Source organism: Pleurodeles waltl, chromosome 3_1, assembly GCF_031143425.1.
Source record: "Pleurodeles waltl isolate 20211129_DDA chromosome 3_1, aPleWal1.hap1.20221129, whole genome shotgun sequence".
In the NCBI taxonomy this organism is placed as follows: domain Eukaryota; kingdom Metazoa; phylum Chordata; class Amphibia; order Caudata; family Salamandridae; genus Pleurodeles; species Pleurodeles waltl.
Window position 1 is genome coordinate 829,802,214 of NC_090440.1, and position 12,278 is coordinate 829,814,491.

At 43.9% G+C, this 12,278-nt stretch overlaps 1 protein-coding gene across 2 annotated transcripts in view; it reads left to right on the forward strand.

Moving 5' to 3' along the window:
- NUCB2 (nucleobindin 2) overlaps window positions 1-12,278 on the forward strand; it is a 467,074-nt gene that overhangs the window by 315,426 nt on the left and 139,370 nt on the right. For both annotated transcript variants that reach the window (XM_069223731.1, XM_069223732.1), the window contains exon 10: window positions 10,751-10,840. In XM_069223731.1, the coding sequence (XP_069079832.1) occupies window positions 10,751-10,840 (90 nt within the window). The remainder of the gene's footprint in view (window positions 1-10,750; window positions 10,841-12,278) is intronic.

Sequence of the window (12,278 nt, forward strand, 5' to 3'; positions counted from 1 at the left end):
CAGTAGTAGCTTCTCACCTGCGAAGACAGGACTTCTATGTATTCCCATAACTGGACAATTGGCTGATAGAGTGCAACGCAACAGCAGTGCAGTGCGCTTACTCAAGTCACAATAGACCTCTTTCACAAATTGGGATTTATCATAATCGCCGTAAAGTCTCATCTCCAGCCCTTCACATTCATCCCTATTTAGGAGCCATCCTCGTTGCAGAGGTTGGCAAAGCCTTTCCCAGCATAGCAAAATTCCCAGTCCTCCCATGCGTTGCTAACTGTTTTTCAGCCAAATCAACAGGTCACATGCCAGACAGTTAAGAACCTCCTAGGCATTATGGCCGTCTGCATTGCAATAATACCCCATGCAAGATTGCACATGCCATCGCTGCAGGAATGCTTATTACATCAGTGGCCTCAGGGGGAGAGTCATTGGGAAGATCAAGTACTGATAAGCCATCACAAGCATCTCTCTGTGGAGTGGTGGAACACCAGCAAAGTATTGCAAAGATGACCTTTTCTCAGATCACCAGTGGGAGGAGAACGCATCTCCAAGTCCTGACTGTCCAGGATCAGTGGGATCTCACTGACGGGGGTCTCCGCATCAACTGTCTAGAGTTGTTTGTTGGCCATCTAGACGTTAAGGCCTTCCTTCCCTACATAGAGAGCAGTGTAATCGTCGTCCAGATGGACAGCATGACAGCTATCTATTATACAGAAGCAGGGAGACACTCTATCTACCCAACTCTCTTTGCTAGCTCAGTCCATCTGGTTCTGAGCTTTCCATCACAGGATCCACCTGCTTGTAGAATGCCTCCCTTGAGAGGACAGCAACTTTGCCAACCTTTTCAGCAGAATGCGGCAACAAGTCCATGAGTGAGAACTTCATTCAGGAGTCCTCTTATGGTACTTCCAGCATTAGGGGTTTATGGACGTGGACCTCTTCGCCACAGCAGAAAAAACAAAATGGCCAAACTTCTCCTCTAGATTCCCACAACCATAATCCATGGGCATTGCACTATGGATGAACTGGTCAGGGATAATAGCCTATGCTTTTCCATCTCTGATGGGATGCCGGGGAGTGCAGGTGAAAGGCGGACCCCGGGGGTACTCAGGACTCCCTTGTCCGCATTCTAGCTGTGTGTGTTCTTTCCACCAATCAGCAGTTAACCCCTTCACTGCCAGGCCTTTTCCCCCTCAAGTGCCAAGCCTGTTTTTGAGCTATTTGGGGCAGTTGGCACTTAGGTCCTCATAACGTTTTGTCCACATAAGCTATCCACACCAAATTTGCATCCTTTTTTTCCAACATCCTTGGGATTCTAAAGGTACCCAGAGTTTGTGGGTTCCCCTGGGTGAGACCAAGAAATTAGCCAAAATACAGCTAATATTTCAGTTTTTTTTTAAATGGGAAAAAGGGCTGCAGAAGAAAGCTTGTGTTTTTTTTCCCCTGAACATGGCATCAACAAAGGGTTTGCAGTGCTAAAATCACCATCTTCCCAGCGTTCAGGAACAGGCAGACTTGAATCCGATAACCACATTTTTCAACACAATTTTGGCAATTTCCTGGGACATAGCCCATTTTTACTATTTTTGTGCTTAAAGCCTCCTTCCACTTAGTGACAGAAATGGGTATGAAACCAGTGCTGGGTCCCAGACAGCTAAATATTTCTGAGAAGTAGAAAAACTTCAGAATTCAGCAGTGGGTCATTTGTGTAGATCCTTCAAGGTTTTCCTGCAGAAAGTAACCGCTTTCTGTCCACTTTTTCTTCTATAACTTTTTCCAGCTATGACAGATTTTTGAAGGCAATATATTGTTACTTCTACTGGACTCTTATGGTTGCAGGGGTATATAGGGCTTGTAGGTTCATCAAGAACCCTAGGTACTCAGAACCAATAAAGGAACTGAACCTTGTAATGGGTTTTCATTGTATACCGGGTATACAGCAATTAATTTGGTGAAATATAAAGAGTGAAAAATAGGTATCAAAGAAACCTTTTGTATTTCCAACAAGGGCACGATAAAAGGCGTCGAGAAGCAGTGGATTTTATCTCTGAATTCTGGGGTCCCCTTACTAGCATGTGAATTACAGAGCATTTCTCAAATAGACATCTTTTTTACACACTGTCTTATATTTGGAAGGAGAAAATGTAGAGCAGGACAAGGGGCAATGACACTTGTGCTGCTATTCATTGTTCCTCCAAGCCTCCTGATAAAAATGGCGCCTCACGTGTGTGGGTAGGCCTAGTGCCTGCAACAGGAAACTCAAAATGGACACATCAAATTTTTACATTGAAATCCAAAGTGTTTTTTGGAAAGTGCCTAGCTGTGGATTTTGGCCTCTAGCTCAGCTGGCACCTAGGAAAACCTACAAAACCTGTGCATGTTTTAAAACTAGACACCTAGGGGAACGCAGGATGGGATAACTTGTGGCGCTCTCACCAGGTTCTGTTACCCAGAATCATTTGCAAACATCAAAAATTGTCCAAAAAACACTCTTCCCTTACATTTCGGTGATAGAAAGTTCTGCAATCTGAGGGGAGCCACAAATGTCCTTCCACCCAGCGTTCCCCCAAGTCTCCGGATAAAAATAGCACCTCACTTGTGTGGGTAGGCTTAGTGCCCATGACAGGAAATGCCCCAAAACACAACATGGACACATCACATTTTCCCAAAGAAAACCGACTTTTTTTTTTTTTAAGTGCCTAGCTGTGGATTTTGGCCTCTAGCTCATCCTGCACCTAGGATAACCTAGCAAACCTGGACATATCTGAAAACTAGACACCTAGGGGAATCTAATATGGGGTGACTTGTGGGACTCTCACCAGGTTCTGTTACCCAGAATCCTTTGCAAAACTCACAATTTGGCAAAAAAAAACATTTTCCCTCACATTTCGGTGCTGCAAAGTTCTAGAATCTGAGGAGAGCCACAAACTTCCTTCTACCCAGTATTCCCCCAGGTCTCCCGATTAAAATGGTTCCTCACTTGTGTGGATAGGCCTAATGCCCGCAACGGGAAATGCCCCAAAACACTATGTGGACACATTAAAATGATCAAATACAAAGCTACCTGTTTTTGCGGGGGGACCTGCATTTTTGGACCTGGGTTCAGCAGCCTTCCAGGGAAACCTACCAAACCCAGACATTTCTAAAAACTAGGGGCCAGATGTAGCAAAGGTTTTTACCCATTCTGTGTCTATGGGAAAAAGTGTTCGTACATATGGCCTTAGATACCTGAGGGAGTCCAGGGAGGTATTTCTTGCCCAGAATCCTCAGCAAACCTCAATCACATTTTCCCCACATTTCTGTGTGGGATCACCGCACCGGCACAAATTTCCTACCACTCAACGTTCCCCTCAATCTCCTGATAAAAATTATACCTCACTTGTGTAGGTGGGCCATGTGCCTATGACAGAGAAGAGCCAAAAACATGTAAAAATTGAGGTGGAACCAAAGTGGGTCCAAAAGGACGGTTTGAAAAAAAAACTTTTTTAGGTTGACAAGTGGGGCAGAATTTTTATTGGTATAGATGCAATAATGCTGGGTGGTAGGAACTTTGTGGATTCCTGCAGATTCCAGAAGGTTAAATCACAAAAATGTGGGGAAAATGTGGGATTTCAAGCAAAGTTGGAGGTTTGCAGGGCATTGGGGTAAAAAATGTTGCGGGTGCATATGAAGCACACCACCCTGGACTCACCCAGATGTTTAGTTTCCAGATGTGTTTAGGTCTCGTAGATTTTTTTACATGGCAGCGTCCCAAAGTCAAAAAAGGACAGCCCTCACCATTCCAAGTGGGACGATTTTGATAGTTAGCCAAGCTCTCATGGCCCAAATGTAAAACCAAAACGCAAATAATCAAATGTCCTCTTGCTTGCGGTTGGGATAAGATCTTTTAGTATGCGGGGGAGAGCTGAAAGACTGTTACTCCCTTCAGTTGGGGTGGGGGCATACCCATGCCCCATAATGGGTGGTAGCCACTACCCCACTATTTTTTATTTATATTTTTTTTATTCCCTGGCATCTAGTAGGCCTTCTGCCCCCTAGTGGAGTGGATAGGGGTAATTGCACCATCTGCCGCCAGTGATCAGAACATATATTCGTATAGCCATACCCCCACCCTTGTTAAAAACAAATCTACCCTGGTGTCTGGTGGGCTTTCTGCCCCCACTTGGGGGCAGATGGGCCTTACAAAAATAGGCAGATGAGTCAAGACTGTTTCCTGACTCCTTCTGTTCAAGATCCACCCCCACTTCATCGGTATTGTTATTGAGCCTGTCCCGACCTTTGCATTTCAAGAGTGGGAAACGGTCGCCCATTGGATTGACATGCTCAAAACAAAGGCCCTTTGGGCCTGTATGCTATCCTTTCTTGTGTGGAATGCCCTGCTGATGGGTGCCTTTCCGTTTCTGCCCTGCCAGAGATGCCATGCTAAATACCCATGGACCATCTTCATCAGTGTCTGCATTCTTTGTTTGTCTCCAGACCACAGAGGAGAGGACTGTGAGCCATGCCAATTGTTTTGATCCAAAAAAAAACTACTAGGCATGAGGGCACGTCGCAGGGAGATGCAACAGAGCGAGGTCAACAACACATCTGACATCTTCGGACATCAGGATGTCAAGGAAGAGGAGCAGGAACTCCACGAGGCCTCTGCGACCAAGGAAGAGATCTTTTTTATTGAGAAATCAACCTCGAGATGCAGGATCTTCCACCGGTTCGGTGTACTGAGAGTATTGACAGCCCAATTCCACCACCTAAAAAAACATTTGGCTTCTAATGATCATAAGGCTCCTAGGCCACCACTGCCAACAGGTCATGGTCTGCACCAAAAATCAGATTCAGATACCCCGCCTTTGGACTCTGCACGCAAGCATAAGCCGAAACCGACCACTTTGGTGCCTAGTCGACCAGCTCCACCTTAGTCGTTGACCGTTTTCGCACCAACCACTTCGGCAACCACCACTTCAGCAGGAAGCCATCTCGACTCTGAAGGTTTCCAAACTGGCACTGAAATTGGACTTTACTCCAGTTGAACCAGTTCTCCACAAGCTCGATGTCCGTCAGAGACAAATCCATATACATTGGGCACATTCTGGCTAAGACTGTAGTTTCTCCTTATTAGTGCTGCAGTATACCACCATGTACCCCTCCATAAATAACCCATAGAGCAGGGTGTTCTATTTGAAACACTTTCCACATCACATAGGGCAACCCAATATCTCCCTATACTTAAGGGTATGTTGAGACATGTGAACATTATATTTAAAGATCCCATACAAGCCTGCATTATCACGCTCAGGTTCGATATAAAAAAAAAAAGTGTGTGTGTGTATGTATGTATGTGTGTGTGTGTGTGTGTGTATATATATATATATATATATATATATATATATATATATATATGCCTCACCATCTGTCGCTACTTATATCAGAGGGCAAATTCCACCTGACTGTTTGGTTGTCTCCAACGCCCGTAAAAGGGCTATTTCCCAGGCTGCCAGTCTCTCTCCTCCTAAGGATAATGAGTAAACTTATTGAGGCTTCTGGCAAGCTAGTTGCAGCACAGTCCGCCAATCACAGGCATATTGCTAGTACCATGGGGTTTTTAGCCAGATATGATTGTATCCACTGGTACGAAAGGGAGGAAGTTCTCCAACGCCTCCCAGATGAGCATAGAAACCAAGGGCATGAGATTGTGGCTGAAGGGCAGCTCATTTCCAATACTTCCATTAGATCTGCTGTACACTGTGCACACACTGCTGCCAGGGGCATTAATACAAGTGTTTTGTTGCACCGCCATGCCTGGCTGCACATATCTTGCTTTAAGCCAGAAGTACAACAGTCTCTCTTAAATGTCCCTTTTTGTTAAGGAACACCTTTTTGGCCCTCATGTTGATCTGGCTCTAGAGAAAATGAAAAAAGATACTGAAGTTGCAACGTTTATGGGTGCACTACAGACACCAAGTCCACGTGGCTCCTTTCACCGTTACTCCTCTAAGGCAGGCTCCAAAACAACCTCTTCAGATGCCTCGTCCTCATACCACCGAGGATAGAGTCACCAATCATCTCCCAAGGCTACTACTGTGGCACATACAGGGGCAGCAAAGCAAAGGGTACAGGCAATTGTTTTTCCCCAGTTGGCACAGCACCAGCCACAAAGCACTGACTCCCTCTCCCTGATCATTCTGCACCTATCAGGGGAAGATTGCAGCAGTGAGGGTTTATTAATCTGAGATGTTTGATACCAAACATCCCTGTATTCAGAGAAGCCATCATGTAGCAGAGAAACTCGTAGTGACCAGTGTCCAGCACATGCATTTAAGATGGCTTCTCTGGGCACTTACTATGTCTGAAAATCTACAAAGATATATATGGGGCATCTCTGCTCATGCAGATATGCCCTCAAATGCCATATAATGCACCCTGGCTTAGGGCTGGAAGGCATGCTAGGGGGGGGTGACTTACTTTAATTGTGTACTGTGTTTAAGGGGCTTGGCGTACAGACTGGATGCCATGTAGTGTTTTCAGTTTTGGAAGCCTCTTGTCACACAGTCTGTGATTGCAGTCTACTTAGGGTTGGTGCTGGGTCCCTCAGAGTGGCAGAAGTTGTGCTGCAGCTCCAAAGGGCCCTCTTCAGTACCCATGCCCAGATTCCAGGGGCACAACTTACAGGGGGCTCAAGGGCCTGGTCACTTGGGGATCAAGTGACCATTTGTCTTGTGTTAGGGAAGCGACACTGGCACTGAGAACCTGGTTAGCAGGAACCCAGTGCACTTCAGTCAAAGTTGCGTTTAAAAACCAGGCAAAAGGTGGGGGGTACTGCAACCAGAAGCCAGCTCCCTACACCAGGGGCATAAAATGTGCTGGCAGACACACTAAGCAGGTTGACTTCAACTTGCCACGAGTGGGAGCTTGACCATCAACTCCTGCAAGACAGTTTTACTCAGTGGTGCACACCATGAACTAAACCTGTTTGCGACCAAGAACAAATGCAGATGCCAATACTACGCAAGCTGGCATCACCAAAAAGGATCATGGGGGGAATACTTTTTAGACAAACTGGTCAAAAATAGTTGCATACGGTTTTAACCCCTAGTCCTTTAATCCTACAGATACTAAGGGAAATGAAGAGAGAACCATGCCGGCTCATCCTTGTTACTCCCTAACGGCCTAGGCAATTCTGGTACAGAGAGCTGATTCTACTTTCGGAACAACTCCACATTCAGCTAACGCCCAGTCCGACATTGTTAACAATGGACAAGGGCCAGATACTGCACCCCAATCCGTCGTCTTAACATTTGTTGCCCTGGCTCGAGTTCGAAAATCCAGACATTCCTACAAATTGTAGAGAAATCCTTGCAATGAACCAACAAGACATATAAGCTGAAGTGGAAACGTTTCTGATTTTGATGCCAACAAAATGGTTTACACCCATTCTCTTTAACCCCTGGACAGATTTTGCCCTATTTCTTACATCTAGAAAAAATCTGGCCTTGCACATTCATCCATAAGGGTGCATCTAGCGGCAGTACCTCGCTTTTGGAGAACTGAAAAGTCACCCTCACTTTAGTCATCAAGGATCACCAACCAGTTCATCAAAGGGCTTTTTAGGGTTTTCCTCCTGTGCAGGAACCTCTTCTTGCTTGGCATCTCACTATTGTGCTAAGCCAGTTAATGAAAGCCCTGTTTGAACCAGTCCTCAAAGCAGACTTAAAATATTTCACTTGGAAAATGGCATTACTACTAACACTTAAATCAGCTGGAAGGGGTCGGTGAACTACAAACCTTTACTATAAAAGAGCCTCTTATACAGTTCAAGAAAGACTGTGTTGCCTAGAGAACTAACCCTAAATTGATACCTTAAATACTTTCAGAGTTTCATCTTAATGGGCCCATTGTTTTAAAGACATTTTTTTCCAATCCTCAAACAATGGATGTTAAAAGGTGTATTAGGTTCTGTTTGAACAGAACATAACAATTTTACAAATCAGACCAGTTGTTTTGATCGTTTGGCAATTTAAGAAAGGATTTCCAGTTTTCCAGTCCGTTATCACAAGGTTTGATTGCAGCCGCCATCCAATTCTGCCATCCAGGAAAAACCCTTGATGCGCAGAGTCAAGGCTCATTCTACAAAAGCTGCATCTACATCTGCTGGTGTACCGATTCAGAAGATCTGGAGAGCAGCAACACGGTCCAGCAGCTGCACCTTCACTCTGCATTACTGTCTGGATGTGTCCGACAAGTCAGATGCTGGAGTGGGGTAAGCTGTTTTACTCCATCTATTCCAACAAAGTGAGCCAAATTCTAATTCCTTCTTTTCCACCATCTGGTTTCCTCTTATTTACATACACAAACTGCTGACTGTTCTGATTCAAGCATGTGAATCTTTGAAAGATCCAATAATGGAGAAGAAAATAAATTACATACCTGTAACTGTAGTTCTCCAGTATTGGTATGTTTCATAGATTCACATGCGATCCACCCTACTCCCCTTATTGCCCTGTGCTTCTACTTCTCCCTCGTGCGGGAAAATATGAAGGACTGGAGCCTCTGGTGAGGATTCTAAAGGGTGCTGTTGCCTGAGTGGATGGACTTTGGGTCATTTTAATGATACTAATAAGCTGTAAAAGTGAATGTCTCTAACATTGAATTCTTTGCCGATTATACTCTGCTGCTTTCTAGGTTACTCTGGAACTCCCACTTCGACTGAGAATGATTCAAGCATGTGAATCTATGAAAGATACCAATACTAGAGAACTACAGTTGCAGGTGAGTAGCATATTTTCTTCACCTGCATTTGCTTGCCCACTTAGGCAAAATAGCTTTGTCTTCTCCCTTCTCCTGTATATATTTTTGAGCATTTTAAATGTAAATAAATACAATAGGAGATAATCAATGATTTTTTGATAGTTGAATGTGCAATTCATTTCTCATGCTCTATCAATTAATCTGTCTGGATTTATAAAGAGTGGCTAATCACCTAATCGTGTGTCCAAGTGCTTGCAGGACTTGGAGGCTTGTTTGAACAGCCAGGTCTCCGAGGAAGAGTTAATTCTTGGAATGTAAGGCATGGGGTGCAATGAAGTCTACAAAGATGTTTCAGAAGCTGGAGCACAGGTCTGGGGATAGTATGCAAGGGTGCCTCTGATGGTTGTTTTGTCATCTGTGTGGAGCTTGAAGTTGAGATGTTCCATGGCGGTGTTGGTGGTGGTGCACCGTATGGTCTCTTTGTGGATGATGGCTGTTCCTCCTCCTGGCTCGTTGGTGCAGACCTGGTGAGTGATTTTATATCCGTCTGGGATTGCTGTCTGGGGCATATGTGGGGTGAGCCAGGCCTCGGTGGGGAAGACGATGTTGGGTGCGAGGGTGGCAATAAGGTCCCATAATTCGGTGGAATGCTTGCATGCTTGAGCGTGTGTTAAGAAGCGTTTTGGTGTTTTTGTTCAGGTGGTGTGTTCGGGCAGGGCTGGTTGGTGGGCTGAAGTATGTGTGTGTGTGTGTGTGTATGTGCGCTGTGGCAGTGGGTGCAGGTGAAATGTCTTAACGTGGACGGTGGGTCAGCAGTGTTTGTTGCGGTATTAGGGTCAAGGGTGTAGAGCTCGGTGACGGTGTATCTTCGGGTAGAGGGAGGGGTTGTGTTGCTGAGTGCGGTGCAGGCACGGACAGGCTTGCTTTTGGCGTGCCAGTGATGCGGTCGTGCTGCCGCCTGCATTAAGTAGGTCCTGGGGTGGGTGGGACTTGTGTTGGCAAGAAGAATGGTGAGTGGGAAAACCCAGTCAGGAAAATTAAAGCAGCTGCAGTGTCACTGGATCAGTCTGGAACAAGCAGGAACTGGAAGCCAGTGGCAAGTGATAGGTTAGGTGTCTAGGTGCCGACTGATGTGGTCACACTGCGACCTGCATTAAGTAGGTCCTGGGGTGGGCAAGGCTTCTGTTGGCAGGAAGAACGGTGAGTGGGAAAACCAGGTCTGGATAACTGGCGGGAAAACCCAGGCAGCTGCGGTGTCAATGGATAACTCCAGAACAAGCAAGAACTGAAAGCCACAGGCTAGGTGTCCAGATGCCTACTAATTTGAAAAAATGGGTATTTCCTGAATATTTAGGGTTGCCACAGATGACCTAAGAATATCTAGGGCTGCTGCAGATAACCTAGGTGCCTACTGATTTGAATAAAAATGGTAATTTACGAATATAATAAGGGCTGCTCCAGATTACCTAAGGGACCCTTGCCTTTTGTCAACAGTTTGCTGTGAATTGTAGAGTGATTTCTTCTATGTTCATGATGAGATTGGAATGAATAAGTATCTGTGTACAATGTCAAATTATGCAAAGCATTTTAATTTACACTGGTTGAAGTAATGTTATAGTTAGGTGAATGTCAGTGATAACGTTAACATTTGAGCAAAAACAAAACACAGAAATTCAGCCGTTATAGTTAGTATAGCATAGCTAACTATAACTTGCGACCCCCCAGCTCTGTTTATGACCTCACATATTGCATCACACATGACTTGTTCTATGACATTACTCGTGACATCTCAAATCACATGACATCATCATCAAATCACATGACATCATCCAAGTTTCTTTTATGCTCATTGCTCTATAAATGGGTATAGCTATATATGAAAGCAATTGCAAAATATTCAGAATAATATGAAGCATCATTACAAGTATCATACATAAACCCTCACAGTTTAGGAGCTTGCAAATTATAGATTTGCCAGTAGAAATGTGTTAAATTATGTGCCATTTTTTTCTAGGTTGACATAAACCATGATCGATTGGTAACTATGGAGGAATTTCTGAAAGCTACAGAAAAGAGAGAATTTTTAGAGCCAGACAGTTGGGAGGTAATCTATAGCATGGCCTATTGCTATGCATCTTGATGTGTTCTTTTGTTTTACTCCCTTCCGAAAGATAAGCAACACTTTCTAAATGTGAGGCAGTCCTACTGGCTGACTGATGAAATTCCTCATCCCAACATTTGATTAGATTATGTCTTACATGTAGTGCATAATTCTGTATCTCCTGAAAATTGATGAAAAAAATAATTTTCAAACAAGTAATGTTTATGAAACTGTCATTCCATGTGTTTTGGAACATTTCAACAACATACATCAGAAATGGTATTTCACTGTTGAAGCAACATTCTGATTTTTAACATTGTCATCCATGTTTTGAAAACACATTTTGTTTCTCTGGTCTGATTCGCTTAATGGGTTGTAATAACAGTGCAGAATTACTTATGGGTTTCATCTTTAGGATACAATATTTATATGAAGAAATTATAATTTATTTTTGGAACCCAGATTTTTTTTCTGGCTATAACATTAGCCAGACATGTTGGTAAGCTTCAGACTTTGCCAGTTTCTACACCTCTTGTTGTTTTTTTCTAAAGAAGGGTTATCTTTGAGGATGAGACCTTCCTTATTGCCCAGTATTGTTTAGGAAAGTCATATTTTGCAAGTGATTTTACTCCCTTTATTTCCACCGCATCATACTACAAAGGAAGAGAAACAGGGTTGCTGTATTATCCTCATGGGGACTTAAGTTATTACATTTACAAGAGTAAGGATTGTTGAATGGATGACAATATGAGGTTTAGCAGTCAGGAAACAAACTAATTTTATGTAGGTATATTTTATGGAGGACAAGTATCATGAATTTGCTAATAAGCTCTCCATATATTTGTGTACTTCTGAGGGGGAGTCCCTGCTGATATGCAATGCAGCAAATAGGTGGATGATTCATTCTCATTCTAAACTTCACAGTATATCTGACATTGAGGATCAATCTAGATTTGGTAGAGAAGTTTTGAATTCCTTTTTATGATCAAAAGATCATCGACCTGCCACCTTTGCACAGAATTATGTAGTTCCTTTGGGAACCTACGCGAGCACTCATCCATTAGAAGAATAAGGTTTATAGCATGTGGGGTTGTAGATACATATGGTTTACATACTCCTGCCTTCAGTTGTTCTGCTCAGATGTTGTAAAGTTTCTTTGAGTCATGAGGTGTTCTGTGACTCCTGCTAACATAGGGGATACGCAAAGGCACCAACTCCTCCATTCTTTAAATTATTTTTCTCCGCCATGCAGTTCGGACGCATACCACCAAGGTTTCCGGACTAAGGGGGTTATTACAACTTTGGAGGAGGTGTTAATCCGTCCCAAAAGTGGCGGTAAAGTGACAGATATACCACCAGCCGTATTACGAGTTCCATAGGATATAATGGACTCGTAATACGACTGGTGGTATATCCGTCACTTTACCGTCACTTTTGGGAC